Source organism: Sapajus apella, unplaced genomic scaffold, assembly GCF_009761245.1.
Source record: "Sapajus apella isolate SASKATOON/1434 unplaced genomic scaffold, GSC_monkey_1.0 scaffold160, whole genome shotgun sequence".
NCBI classification, from domain to species: Eukaryota; Metazoa; Chordata; class Mammalia; order Primates; family Cebidae; genus Sapajus; species Sapajus apella.
In genome coordinates this window covers 12834-27154 of record NW_022437100.1, presented here as the reverse complement: position 1 = coordinate 27154, position 14321 = coordinate 12834, and the positions used below count along the sequence as shown (strand labels likewise).

At 56.5% G+C, this 14321-nt stretch overlaps 1 protein-coding gene across 13 annotated transcripts in view; it reads left to right on the top strand.

Moving 5' to 3' along the window:
- MYH9 (myosin heavy chain 9) overlaps nucleotides 1-13790 on the top strand; it is a 116810-nt gene extending 103020 nt beyond the window's left edge. For 3 of the 13 annotated variants that reach the window (XM_032266612.1, XM_032266616.1, XM_032266613.1), the window contains 16 exons: nucleotides 789-1001; nucleotides 1417-1561; nucleotides 2397-2603; nucleotides 2834-2938; nucleotides 3201-3353; nucleotides 4431-4679; nucleotides 6105-6317; nucleotides 6462-6674; nucleotides 6976-7137; nucleotides 8486-8614; nucleotides 9335-9426; nucleotides 9510-9633; nucleotides 9948-10156; nucleotides 10729-10837; nucleotides 10936-11108; nucleotides 12311-13790. In XM_032266612.1, coding sequence (XP_032122503.1) covers nucleotides 789-1001; nucleotides 1417-1561; nucleotides 2397-2603; nucleotides 2834-2938; nucleotides 3201-3353; nucleotides 4431-4679; nucleotides 6105-6317; nucleotides 6462-6674; nucleotides 6976-7137; nucleotides 8486-8614; nucleotides 9335-9426; nucleotides 9510-9633; nucleotides 9948-10156; nucleotides 10729-10837; nucleotides 10936-11108; nucleotides 12311-12428 — 2614 coding nt within the window. In that variant the 3' untranslated portion in view covers nucleotides 12429-13790. The remainder of the gene's footprint in view (nucleotides 1-788; nucleotides 1002-1416; nucleotides 1562-2396; nucleotides 2604-2833; nucleotides 2939-3200; nucleotides 3354-4430; nucleotides 4680-6104; nucleotides 6318-6461; nucleotides 6675-6975; nucleotides 7138-8485; nucleotides 8615-9334; nucleotides 9427-9509; nucleotides 9634-9947; nucleotides 10157-10728; nucleotides 10838-10935; nucleotides 11109-12310) is intronic. The other 10 variants (XM_032266617.1, XM_032266618.1, XR_004265041.1 and 7 more) reach the window with 9 other exon arrangements.
- Nucleotides 13791-14321: the final 531 nt, after the last annotated feature.

The following is a 14321-nucleotide window of genomic DNA, read 5'->3' as shown; positions in this document are numbered from 1 at the left end:
TTTGTTTATAATTTGAAAAAAGTCATCCACAGCTTTATCATCCATCTACAATAGTCCTTTCCTTTCTTAATTTCTTTCCTTTTTTTTTTTTTTTTTTTTTTAGACGGAGTCTTGCTCTGTCACCAGGCTGGAGTGCAATGGCACTCTCTTGGCTCAATGCAACCTCCGACTCCTGGGTTCAAGTAATTCTCTTGCCTCACCCTTCTCAGTAGTTGGGACTACAGGTGTGCACCACCACTCCCAGCTAATTTTTGTATTTTTAGTAAAGACGGGGTTTCACCGTGTTAGCCAGGATGGTCTCAATCCCCTGACCTCGTGATCTGCCCATTGTTGGCCTCCCAAAGTGCTGGCATTACAGGTGTGAGCCACCGTACCCAGTCCCTTAATTTCTAATTGTTCTAATTGGTGAATTTATGTTGCTCCGTCATAACCATCTAAACTCCATAGCACATTTGTATTTTTATTTAGTTGCAGTCATTCTGTGGTGTAGTATTTTATTTCCTTTTCTTCCCATTTAATAAATAATTTGAGTTTTAAAAATATTTGAAGCAGTGAATCTTACTTTGGAAATGGAAACAATTCCTCTCTGAGGTTTTCTAGTTCTGAGTGGTATTGCCCTTAAATCTGGTTGCCTCAGTTGTTGTTTTTGCTGAGAGTGGTCCTAAGTGCTGTGATTGTGACCGCCAGAGGCAGCTTTGGCTGCTGCATCTCTCTCAGGCAACTCCTGCAAACGCTGTTCCTTGGAGGTGAAACTGGCCTCATCCTGATATTGTTGGTTGCTTTGGCAGAGTGGAAGAAGAAGCTGCCCAGAAGAACATGGCCCTAAAGAAGATCCGGGAGCTGGAATCTCAGATCTCTGAACTCCAGGAAGACCTGGAGTCTGAGCGTGCTTCCAGGAATAAAGCTGAGAAGCAGAAACGGGACCTTGGGGAAGAGCTAGAGGCGCTGAAAACAGAGTTGGAGGACACGCTGGATTCCACGGCTGCCCAGCAGGAGCTCAGGTGTGCCCTGGGGCCAAGTCCCTGGGGATGGGGAAGGCAGCCAGGGAGGCCTTGGCTTGGAGGCATGGATCTTGGGTCTTTGCACACACACACCGTGGCCTTGTTAAGCGTCAGCAGGCATGGAAGCTATTGATTTCTCAGTGGTTTCTTTCTACAGAGTAGAAAGGCTGTTGAAGAACCTAGCTCAAAGTTGGGGGTGAAGCAAGGGTGGGCTTTAAAGCTAAAAGGCTACAAAGGCCTCTCACAATGCGTGTTTGAGCCCGGGCCGTGGGATGGATGGCCAGGAGGGACTGATGGGTAGAAGAGCTGCCTGGAGTGCCTGTGCTTGGCCAGGCCTCTGTTCGGTCAGGGGAGCCCCAGGAACAGCTCACTCCAGTGCCCCCGGCCTCCACTCTAAGGGGATCTCTCTGTCTAGGTCGAAACGTGAGCAGGAGGTGAACATCCTGAAGAAGACCTTGGAGGAGGAGGCCAAGACCCATGAGGCCCAGATCCAGGAGATGAGGCAGAAGCACTCGCAAGCCGTGGAAGAGCTGGCGGAGCAGCTGGAGCAGACGAAGCGGGTACGGAGCCCCCCGAGACCACTGCGGGAAGGCAGGGCCCCTGTGCTGGGCAGAGCCTCCCCGAGACTGCCAGGGGAAGGCGGGGTTCCCTGTGCTGGGCAGAGCCCCCCCCCAAGACCGCCAGGGGAAGGCGGGGTCCCCTGTGCTGGGCAGAGCCCCCCCAAGACTGCCAGGGGAAGGTGGGGCCTCCGTGCTGGTGCTGAGTGCCCCCGAGACTGCCACGGGAAGGAAGGCGGGGTCCCCTGTGCTGGGTAGAGCCCCCCAACCCCGAGACTGCCAGGGGAAGGCAGGGTCCCCAGTGCTGGGTCCCCAGTCTCCAAACCGGTCCTGCAGAGCAGTTAACAGAGTCCATCCCGACTATCTGGTTCTGAGGCCAGTTTTCCCTTCTTAGGGGCCGTGTGACTTGTGCCTCAGTTTCCCTGTTCATAAGGGGGGGATTATGATAGATCTGTTCCATGTGGTTATCTGAGAGTGAAAACATTGCATTGTTACTTTGAACATCAAACTTCAAAGAGACTTTATTGGCAGTCTAACTACAAGCAATTATAGTTCCCCTCATTGCGTTATAAATATTGCTAAGATCAGAAGGCTGGGCAGGGATTTTTAGAGATGGGGAAGCTGAGGTTCTCGGTAGTGAAGACGGGAGCCAAGTGTCACTTACCAGCTAAGGGAGAAGAGGCCAGACGGATGGAGCCTGAGCCCTCTGAGTTCAGCTGGCACCGCCGTCGGGGCTGCAGGAGCAGGGAGTGTCTGGCTGTAGGGTCCAGTGACGAGAGGCCAGCCAGCCTCGTGTCAGGAGACACCCCACTCACATCTTTGTTTTCTCTCCCACCAGGTGAAAGCCAATCTCGAGAAGGCCAAGCAGACGCTGGAGAACGAGCGGGGAGAGCTGGCCAACGAGGTGAAGGTGCTGCTGCAGGGCAAAGGGGACTCGGAGCACAAGCGCAAGAAAGTGGAGGCGCAGCTGCAGGAGCTGCAGGTCAAGTTCAACGAGGGAGAGCGCGTGCGCACGGAGCTGGCCGACAAGGTCACCAAGCTGCAGGTGAGGCCTCCGCCGGGACCCCAGTGCATGTGGTGGGCCCCGGCAGTAGTCGTGGCCCAGACCCCCGGGTGCACGCGTGCTCTCTGTCTCTCTCTACTCACACTGGCTCCTGAGGGAGGCCCTCACGGTTCAGCTCGTGACTCAGGTCCAGCTTTACCTCAAGGAGCCGAGGTGGGGCTGGAGCGGTGGGGCCGGGTTCATGGTCCTCCATGTCTGCCTGCCTGGTGCAGGTGGAGCTGGACAACGTGACCGGGCTCCTCAGCCAGTCCGACAGCAAGTCCAGCAAGCTCACCAAGGACTTCTCCGCGCTGGAGTCCCAGCTGCAGGACACTCAGGTAAGGGTGGCGCCAGGTTCCCGGAAGGTGGACTCCTCCAGGAAGGCCCCTGTGCCTATACAACATTAGCTCCAGCGCCCATCAGATTGCCCATCCTCCTCTTCATCTTGGGGGGGCGGTCTCTGTGTCCTCCCAGCTCCCACCAGGTCTTTATGTGGCCATCCCGAGAATCGGCAGGACCGGCTCCTCCCTCAAGGGTGTGGGGTCCCTGGGGCAGAAACTGCTCTCCTGAGCGCCCGCACCCATCTCATCCCGGGAGTAGGAGCTGCTGCAAGAGGAGAACCGGCAGAAGCTGAGCCTGAGCACCAAGCTCAAGCAGGTGGAGGATGAGAAGAACTCCTTCCGGGAGCAGCTGGAGGAGGAGGAGGAGGCCAAGCACAACCTGGAGAAGCAGATCGCCACCCTCCACGCCCAGGTTTGGAGGCCCAGGGAACTGGCCGGACTCTGTAGGCTGGGGAGCTGCTGGCCTGGGCACCGCAGGACAGCCTGCCCACTGGGCCAGCCCATTGCCCTCTCCCCCAGGGAAGTCTTCCCTGCTGTCCCATGTCAGTACTCTCAGCCTGAGTCCCTAGGGGAGGAATCCAGGGGTCTGTGGACTTAGATGGGGGACACCACTATTTTCACTGCTATTTTATGCTTTATTTTCGCCAGTCTAGCTAGAATGTAGCACTGCTTCCATTATGAATGTAGCCGCAAGCCATGGTGCTGGCAGTCCCTGTGCCCTTGTCACCTGGAGAAATGGCCAGTTACCCTGTTAGGGTCGTGGCCGAGCTCCTTGGCCTCGTGATTGCCAGGCCTGCGCTGAGTTTGCTGTCTGATATGCTGGCATCACGTGGCTTCCTGAGCCAGTGTTTAGAATGTGTGACAACTGCATTTTTCTGTACTGGTTGCCTGGGTGATCCCTTATGTTTATTTCATGCCTGTTAAAACATTGTCATGAGGAGTCCCTAGGCCTCTCTAGACTGTCAAGGGGTCCACAGACTAATGTCAGGGCACCTGTCCTAGATCCTATCTTAGGCCTCCACGTGGTAGCCCAGAAGGCCTGAACCACCTTGGGATGGGCTGGGAGTTCATTCCAAAGCCAGGGTAGGAGTCGCCTTCGAGCGCATGTGGTTGCAGGTTTATCTGCAGATGCGAGGGCTGAGTGATGGGGACGCTGTGTACACCCCCACAGGGCACTGGCCTTGTTCTCTGGGAACGGTCTCCAGAGAGCAAGAGGCTTGGTGTGGATGAGGGCTGGGAGTCCCCACAGCAGGCCTAGGGGTCAGCCTCCCCTCAGCTTCATGCACTAGATGGATGTCTTTCTGCAGAAACTCCATTTGTCTTGCCCCCATGGAGAGGGAAGTGACTGGAGGAGGCAGTTTCATAACTGGGCAGATCCCTGGTGCCCCTTTCACAGTGTGGCAGGCAGGCTCCCAGCTGCCCCAGGGACAGGTGTGTCACCTGAGCAGGTGCCATCTCGGGCGTCTGCTTACTCCTTGCTCCTGCCCAGGTGGCTGACATGAAGAAGAAGATGGAGGACAGTGTGGGGTGCCTGGAAACCGCAGAGGAGGTGAAGAGGAAGCTCCAGAAGGACCTGGAGGGCCTGAGCCAGCGGCACGAGGAGAAGGTGGCCGCCTACGACAAGCTGGAGAAGACCAAGACACGGCTGCAGCAGGAGCTGGACGACCTGCTTGTGGACCTGGACCACCAGCGCCAGACTGCGTGCAACCTGGAGAAGAAGCAGAAGAAATTTGACCAGGTGTGTGGCCGTCCGCCCATCCTTGGCATTTCCTCTCCTTCCAGCACTGAGCCCAAGTTGAGGGCCTCATCAGAGAAAGCCTGGGCTCCCTTGAGACCTTGCCCAGGAGGGGCCGTGTGGGGCCAGCACTTAGAGGTCCCCTAGTCTCTGGCTTGTTGAGGGGCTGGGAGAGAAGGCCAGCGGAAGAAGGTGTCTTCATGCAGTGGGTTGAGGAGGAACTTTTCCTTTCTGGGTTTTCACATTTTTTTCAGATTTTCTATAATGAACTGGTTTTACCGTCATTTAAACCATTTATTTATACATTCATATTGCTTCCTTATTCCAAAGGATCTGAGGGAAGCTGAGGGAGATGGGAATACCGGGGCGGGATGTGAACATCGGGCATGCAGCTGCGGTGGCCGGGTCCAGCCCACTGCATTTTGTGGAGAAAGCTGGACTGAACGCACACACAGTCTGTTGTTCTTGTGTTGTCTCTGGTTGTTGCGCTGTGGTAGTGGGGTTGAGCTGTTGCTGCAGAGACTGTGGGGCCTGCATGCTCTAAAGAATGCACTCTTGACTGGGCTTGGTGGCTCATGCCTATAAGCCCAGAACTTTGGGAAGCCGAGGTGGGCAGATCACCAGGTCAAGAGTTCGAGACCAGCCTGGCCAACATGGTGAAACCCCATCTCTACTAAGAATACAAAAATCAGCCAGGTGTGGTGGCACATGCCTGTAGTCCCAGGTACTCGGGAGGCTGAGGCAGGAGAATCATTTGAACTTGGGAGGCGGAGGTTGCAGTGAGCTGAGATTGCACCACTGCACTCCAGCCTGGGCAATAGAGAGAGACTCCGTTCAGGGGGAAAAAGGAACTCTCTGGCTGTTTAGGAAATGATCAGCAACCAGCAACCCACGGAATAATTAAGGTTTGGGGAAAGGGAGGGGAAGGTGGGAAAGTAGGATAGAGCCAGGTGGGTACAGGTGGAGGATGGATGCCAGGGGACTGACGCTGTCGTTAGAGGGGACCACAAATGGGGTTCAGGCGTCTGGGCAGCCAGCTTGGTATTCGCTTCATGGAAAATGCCAACCAAATGCCAACGTTGGTTCAGGAGAACCAAAGCTTTTCCAGGTTTGGAGGGCTCTCATGGAAGGGCCAGTGTCCCATACAGGGGATTATTATTAGTAAGTGATAAAAACTCAACAGACGTTACCACATGGCATTAGAGGTAGTGCCTGCCCCTGGCCGGTCATCCAGTCCTGAGGATGCACTGGACTGTGTGTGTGGACCCGAGCACAGCCCTGGGCCTGTTCCTCCTTGGCTGCTCCTCTCCGCCGTGGTGTCTGGCTTCCTCATTCCCCAGGGAGCTTGGGCCCAGCTGCCCTGCCCTGCTGGGGGCCGTAGCTCTGAGCCTACGGTGCTGAGCCTCACGGTGCCCCCCTCTTTCCCAGCTCCTGGCAGAGGAGAAGACCATCTCTGCCAAGTACGCAGAGGAGCGTGACCGGGCTGAGGCTGAGGCCCGAGAGAAGGAGACCAAGGCGCTGTCGCTGGCCCGGGCCCTGGAGGAAGCCATGGAGCAGAAGGCGGAGCTGGAGCGGCTCAACAAGCAGTTCCGCACGGAGATGGAGGACCTCATGAGCTCCAAGGACGACGTGGGCAAGAGCGTGAGTGCCGGCCCGGCAGCCAGGCCTTGGGAGGGGCCCGAGCGGGGTCATCACAGAGGGTCAACACGTGCACACGTTCCGGGTCTGGCAGACCCAGGTCCCTGCCAGTCCCTTTGCTCCTGACTTGGGTACTCTGGGGCTCAGGTCCATGAGCTGGAGAAGTCCAAGAGGGCTCTGGAGCAGCAGGTGGAGGAGATGAAGACCCAGCTGGAGGAGCTGGAGGACGAGCTGCAGGCCACTGAAGACGCCAAGCTGCGGCTGGAGGTCAACCTGCAGGCCATGAAGGCCCAGTTCGAGCGGGACCTGCAGGGCCGGGACGAGCAGAGTGAGGAGAAGAAGAAGCAGCTGGTCAGACAGGTGTGCGTGGGCTCCTGCTACCCCGTGGTGGCCAGGGCTGCCCTGGCTTCACGTTCCCTCCTTCCACCTGGATTGTGTTAGGGCCCTTGACCACGCCTCCCCTCCCCTGTCCCTCCTGTCCAGTCCCCTGTCTCGGGGGTCAGCGACTCACCTTCTTAGAGTTGTTAGGGTCAGTGATCCCCACTGGCCCCCGGAGGCCCTGCGGATCCTGCAGAACTGGACTGAGGCACCTGGGTTCAGAGCCGGGACAGGGTCTCCGAGTGGGTCCAGCTTCCCAAGCTGTTGGTGTTCCTTCCCCCAGGTGCGGGAGATGGAGGCAGAGCTGGAGGACGAGAGGAAGCAGCGCTCGATGGCAGTGGCCGCCCGGAAGAAGCTGGAGATGGACCTGAAGGACCTGGAGGCGCACATCGACTCGGCCAACAAGAACCGGGATGAAGCCATCAAGCAGCTGCGGAAGCTGCAGGTGAGGGCGGGCGGCGCCCAGCGGCTACATGCGCGGGCGCTGGGGCGGGGACCTGGCAGGGTGGCGCATCTTGGGGAGGTCCTGGGTGCCTCCAGCCCCATCTCACTGATGGAGACACAGAGGCTCAGAGGTGAGTGGAAACACAATAGTCCAACAGCAAACTTGCAAAACGGTGCACGGCTGAGCACATAAAACATAGAAGCGAACAGACAAGTACAGGCCCAGACACGGTGGAGTGCGGAAGGCCTCACCTAATGCAGACCCCAGCATCAGCCGCATCCTGACGCTCCAGCCTTCTGGGCTCCGGCATGATGGTTCCCTGGGGCAGCCGGGAGCCTGCCTGCCACACTGTGAAAGGGGCACCAGGGATCTGCCCAGCCTAGAGTGTGGGATACATACTTGGAAATTTTCACCTCACCAATAATTAAAGAATAATGAACACATAAAAACAGCTCTGATATGCCATATCATGTAGCAAGAATAACCCTAGGTTCAAAATAAATTTTTTTTTTGAGTCAGAGTCTTGCTCTGTTGCCCAGGCTGGAGTGCAGTGGTGCAATCTCGGGTCACCACAACCTCCGCCTTCTGGGTTAAGGCGATTCTCCTGCCTCAGCCTCCCAAGTAGCTGGGATTATAGGTGCATGCCCCCATGCCTGGCTAATTTTTGTATTTTTAGTAGAGACAGTGGTTCACCATGTTGGCCAGGGTGGTCTCGAACTCCTGACCTTGTGATCCGCCAGCCTCGGCCTTCCAAAGTGCTGGGATTACAGGCGTGAGCCGCTGTGCCTGGAAAAAAAAATCTGCAGAAGCTAGCTGTGGGCAAGGTCGTGGGGAATAGACACTCTGCTGGGGGCATTTTCCACTGCTGTGGTCTGGCTGCACACACCCAGTCATGCAATTTGTCTTGGGGAATCTGTTTTTTGGAGTTATCTGCAAATGGAAAAAAAGTATTTGACAAAAACCTTTAGCGTTAAAACAAGAGGTAACAAAAGGAAAGGTGTTTCCTGCCTGTGGTGGGGACACCTGGCAGGCTGGGCACTGGTTTCAAGCGGCAGGTGCACATTAGGGGTGGCACCGTGGGCACTGGTCTCCGGCCCACAGAGGGGACAGAAATGGAAAATGAAGCTGAGCCTGGGCTTGCGTCCACAGTGACCAGACTGTCAAAGTGTGTGTTATGAGATGGGACAGAGATTTTTGTCTTCAGTTGCTTTTTCTCCCTGTCACCACGGTTAGTTGGTTAAATACAGCATCAAGCAGAGCACCAGCCCTATGGGTGAGGTGACGCGCGAGGGTGGGGGTGGAGGGCCAAGGACCTGGGTGTGGTGCCAAGCCTCTGTCCTTGCCCCAGGCCCAGATGAAGGACTGCATGCGTGAGCTGGATGACACCCGCACCTCCCGCGAGGAGATCCTGGCCCAGGCCAAAGAGAACGAGAAGAAGCTGAAGAGCATGGAGGCCGAGATGATCCAGTTGCAGGAGGTGGGTGTGGCGGCAGTGGAGAGCGGCAGTGCTGCCCTGCAGCCAGCAGGTGGCAGCACGGGGCTTTCAGCAGAGGGCCCGGCTGGAGTCCGACTCAGCTCCAGGAATTGGCTGGGGACAGCTCTCGAGTTACAAAAGGATTCCAGGGTTCTGTTACATAGCGGGCCTCTCTGGTATGATCAGAGTGTGTGTGAGTGAAATTGGCATGCCTCACATAAGATGAGGCTCCATGGCTGCCACCACCTCCTGCTGTGTTGCCCGTCACACCTGAGCCAGTCCTGAAGTGTTTCCTGGGTGTAGAAGGTGCCCTGCAGTGTGACTTGCCGGGTGTGAGTGCATCCAGGGTGAGCCGTCTCCTGCCTGCAGGCTCCAGAGCCAACTCCGGGCTCTGGCTCACCCAGCCCTGGGAGGGGGCAGCAGTGAGCGGCTCTGTCCACGGGGGTCTCCCCTGGTTAGGCCAGGACACTTGTTAATCACCACCACACCCTGGCACTTGGCTTGATTCCTAGCACTTAAATATAGTTGAGTTTTATAAACGTACAATGCTTTTAAGCTATGACTTCAGGGGGGCACCAGCCCTGTGAGCTAGAGGAATCCTGGAGGAAGAGCTTTCTGGGGAGGTGGAGCTGGGGAAGGGCTTGAGAGGAGGGTGCCTGGGGCTGGGAAGGATGGTCTTGAGGGGCTGTGGCTGCCTTCGGGTCACATTCTGGATCTTTGTGGCAGGAACTGGCAGCCGCAGAGCGTGCCAAGCGCCAGGCCCAGCAGGAGCGGGATGAGCTGGCCGATGAGATCGCCAACAGCAGTGGCAAAGGGTGAGCGGAGTGAGGGGGCAGAGTTGGGAGGGACCAGGTGTGTCCCTGGGCCAGGCCCCTCATTCCTCCGGCCCACCCCGCAGAGCCCTGGCGTTGGAGGAGAAGCGGCGTCTGGAGGCCCGCATCGCGCAGCTGGAGGAGGAGCTGGAGGAGGAGCAGGGCAACACGGAGCTGATCAACGACCGCCTGAAGAAGGCCAACCTGCAGGTGAGTACCAGCGCCAGCTAGCCTTCTCCCATTAGGCTCTGGAGCCGCCTCGGACCCAGCCAGCAGACACACAGGCCACGTGCTGCTGCTCCCCCGCCGCTTGAGGGAATATGTCCAGGCAACTGGATGGGAAAGATCACCCTCTGGCTTCTCTGATGGGTGTTCAGAAGTTTCTAATCCTGCTTTTTCTGGGAAACCCAAGCCTCTGGACCCTCAGGGTGTGGTGGGATCCTGCTGCCACCTTCCTCCGGCCCTGCTCGTGCCCTCCAACCAGGGCCCAGCCCTCCCCGAGGTCACCAGCCCTCCTTCTGCAGATCGACCAGATCAACACCGACCTGAACCTGGAGCGCAGCCACGCCCAGAAGAACGAGAACGCTCGGCAGCAGCTGGAGCGCCAGAACAAGGAGCTCAAGGTCAAGCTGCAGGAGATGGAGGGCACTGTGAAGTCCAAGTACAAGGCCTCCATCACTGCCCTCGAGGCCAAGATCGCACAGCTGGAGGAGCAGCTGGACAACGAGACCAAGTACGAGCTCCTGCCCTGCCCCAGCTGTCCTGGAAAAACCTCCAGCCCCCTATAGTCCTGCCCAGATTTGGGTCAGCAACCAGCTGTGTCTCCTGAGTCCTGGGGGCTATTTTCCTCCCTCCTGATGGGGCCCTCATCCCTTCCACTGGGTGGGTGGTGGGGGGAGCTTGTGGGCTTTGAACAGGATCACCTGTTCCACCTCTAAAGCCAAGAGCTTTGGTGGCTATGTCTAAGGATGAGGAGGTAGAGGGCGGTCCTGCCCACCAGGGTAGCTGATCCCTGGGCTCAGCAGGACTGAGACTTCCTTGGGGAGAATGGGAGTTACAGCAGGCCCCAAACCTCTTTTCCAGCTACATAGCTGCTCTTTGAGGCCCGTTTCCTCATTTGTAAATGGGGCTATTTGCAGTGCCCCTCTTAAGAAGCCAGGCACATCGTAGGTGTCTAGCAAAGGCCTCCCTAGGTGATCCCTAGATGCCAGTGAGGCCCAGGGAATGGGTGGTCCAGGTCAGGATGTGTTGGCGTGACCCCCTAAAGGAGGGTGTTCCCTCTGAGCCACCTCGTCTACCACGCAGGGAGCGCCAGGCCGCCTGCAAGCAGGTGCGTCGGACGGAGAAGAAGCTGAAGGACATGCTGCTGCAGGTGGATGACGAGCGGAGGAACGCCGAGCAGTACAAGGACCAGGTGTGGGCGCTGGGGGCACCGAGAGGGGCAGCGGGGCTGGCGGGCCGCACGCCCAGAGCCCCTGACCAGGGTCCCGCATCACACATCCATCTCCGCAGGCCGACAAGGCATCCACGCGCCTGAAGCAGCTCAAGCGGCAGCTGGAGGAGGCGGAAGAGGAGGCCCAGCGGGCCAACGCCTCCCGCCGGAAACTGCAGCGCGAGCTGGAGGATGCCACCGAGACGGCCGATGCCATGAACCGCGAGGTCAGCTCCCTCAAGAACAAGCTCAGGTGAGCCGCGCCGCCCCTTCTGTCGGAAGGTAGCCGTGCTGAAAAGCTCACTTCAGCAAAGCTAGCTCCTGGGAAACCTGTTGAGGCTTCTCAGCCTGAGCCCACAGCAAGGCACTAATGTCACCAAGAAAGGACAGCACAAAGCAGTCTCTGCCCCTTCTGCCTTCTTGCCTTTGAGGCTTTAGCTTAGCCTTCTGAACAAACAGGAAACTCTAGGGGAATTTATCCCTAGCCTGTCCTAAAAGTCTATTGTCTTTTGAATTAGAAGTTGCTTAAGGCAACCTGGCCCCGTCCTGGCACATACTAGGTGCCTGGTAAATTCCTGCAGAATGAATACTTCCTGCATGAACAATGCCTACAGAGGTTAAAAAGGCTTCTTTGCATTTCTCAGGGAGCATTAACGCTCCAAATGTAGTGAACGTTTGCAGCAGAGGATCTTATTTTCTGAGATTCTCATTTCTTACCTTTTTCATGGGAATCTTTTTTTTTTTTTTTTTTTTGGAGACTTCACTCTTACTGCCCGGGCTGGAGTCCAGTGGCACAATATTGGCTTACTACAGCCTCTGCCTCCTGGGTTGAAGCGATTCTCCTGCCTCAGCCTCCCCAGTAGCCGGGATTACAGGCTCCTGCCACCACGCCTGGCTAATTTTTCTATTTTTGGTAGAAACGGAGTTTCACCAAGTTGGTCAGGCTGGTCTCAAAGTCCTGACCTCAGGTGATCCACCTGCCTCGGTCTCCCAAAGTGCTGGGATTACAAGCATGCGCCACTATGCTGGGCCTTTTTTTAAGCATAAGTAGTTAGTATTGGATGTGAATTTCCTGCCGTGTGGTGGGAAGAAGGTGCCTGTGTGAACAGGCACACCTGTGTACCCATAGTGGTGTCACCTGTTTTACAGGAGTTGGAACAGAAGGTGACATTTTACACTTACTTTTCTGCCTTTCCTGTTGTAACTGGTCCTGTTTGCCTGAAGTGTGTGTGCCACTGCTGTATGTCAAGATGTCTGACCACTAAATATTTTGCGGGAAGTTTTTTTGAGAGTGGTCCTGTGCAGCTGAGCTGTGGGTCCCAAGGCTCTGCCTTGCCTCTTCCTGGTGGGAGCAGCCAGGCACCTGATTTCCCTCTCAAATTGGCTTTGGGATGTGTGCACTGCACTGCAGCTGCCCCCGGCCAGGCCCCGCTGACTCTCTGCCTCTGCCCCCAGGCGTGGGGACCTGCCATTTGTCGTGCCCCGCCGAATGGCCCGGAAAGGTGCCGGCGATTGCTCAGACGAGGAGGTGGACGGCAAAGCGGATGGAGCTGAGGCCAAACCTGCCGAATAAGCCTCCTCTCCTGCAGCCTGAGATGGATGAACAGACGGACCCTGCAGCCTCCCCTTCCCAGACCCCGCAGCACGCCTCCCCTGACCTTCTTGGGACTGCTGTGAACGTGCCTCCCACCCCCATCCCATCTCCCTCCAGGCGTGGTGGAGGGCATTTGGCTTCCTCTGCTGCAACCCCTTCCAGCTCCCTCCCCCGCGCAGAATCTGATACCAAAGAGACAGGGGCCTGGGCCCAGGCAGAGAGTGACCAGCAGGCTCCTCAGTCCTCTCGCCAAAAAGCACAAGATGATGAGGCGAGGAGGGCAGGCCCCTGGGGAGGGGCCAGAGTTTTCTATGAATCTATTTTTCTTCAGACTGAAGGCCTATTTGGTAGTTGGACACCCCTGCAGTCATCAGCCTCCCTGACCTCTGCCACCAGCGCCCCCACTCCTCCCCTTTCTTTGCTGTTGGCAATCACACGTGGTGACCTCACACCCTGTGCCCTGTGGGCCTCCCCCTCCCGTAGCTCTGGATGGTCCGGAAAGAGCAGGCCTGGGGGCTCCACCTCTGTGCAGGGCACAGAATGCTGGGTGTGGGGAGGAGTGGATTCCTCCCCACCAGTCCCAGGCCACTGTCTCCCTCCCAATTCTAAAACGTCTCAAGTGCAATGCCCCCTCCCCTCCTTTACCAAGGACAGCCTGCCCCTGCCACAGCAAGGCTGTTGGGGTCAAGCTGGAAAGTCCAGCAGCCTTCCAGTGACTTCTCCCAGCATTCTTGGGGACCAAATATATTTAATGGTTAAGGGACTTGTCCCAAGTCTGACAGCCAGAGTGTTAGAGGGGCCAGCGGCCCTCCCGTGCCATCTTGTGCCCGCTCCAGCACAGGCCCGAGGGTAGTTTACTGGCACCATTGACTCAGTCTAGTTTAAAAATCTGCCACCTGCACAGATATTTTTGAAAGCAAAAAAAAAAAAAAAAGGGGGTTTCTTTTTTCCCCTTTCTTGTAATAAATAAAATTGAGTCTTTCTCACTGCCTTTGTTTAGAAGAGAGTAGCTTGTCCTCACTGGTCTACACTGGTTGCCGAATTTACTTCTATTCCTAACTGTTTTGTATATGCTGCATTGAGACTTACGGCAAGAAGGCATTTTTTTTTTTTAAAGGAAACAAACTCTCAAATCATGAAGCGATATAAAAGCTGCATATGCCTACAAAGCTCTGAATTCAGGTCCCAGTTGCTGTCACAAAGCAGTGAGTGGAACTCCCACCCCACCCCCTTTTTTATATAATAAAAGTGCCTTAGCATGTGTTGCAGCTGTCACCACTACAGTAAGCTGGTCTACAGATGTTTTCCACCGAGCATCACAATAAAGAGTACCATGTGCTACGAGGCGTGTCTGTAGCATTCGTCTGCGGCCGGGGGGCCCTGGATCGGACGGGGCCTGGCTCCTGCGTCCAGTGCCAGCTCTGCATCGTCGGGGAGCCAGACTGGCTGTTGCGTAGGCTGGGCTAGCTGTGGGCAGTTGGGCAGAAAAGGTAAGATGGAAAGGTGGGCTAGGCCAGATCTGAGGAGGCTAAGAGCATCTTAGAAACCCTGGTTCAGGCCGGGCGCGGTGGCTCACGCCTGTGATCCCAGCACTTTGGGAGGCCGAGGCGGGTGGATCACAAGGTCAGGAGTTTGAGACCAGCCTGCCAAAATGTTGAAACCCTGTCTCTACTAAAAATACAAAAATTAGCCGGGCGCAGTGGCTCACGCCTGTAATCCCAGCACTTTGGGAGGCCGAGGCAGGTGGATCACAAGGTCAAGAGATCGAGACCATCCTGGCCAACATGGTGAAACCCTGTCTCTACTAAAACTACAAAAAACATTAGCTGGGCATGGTGGCGCGTGCCTGTAATCCCAGCTGGTCAGGAGGTT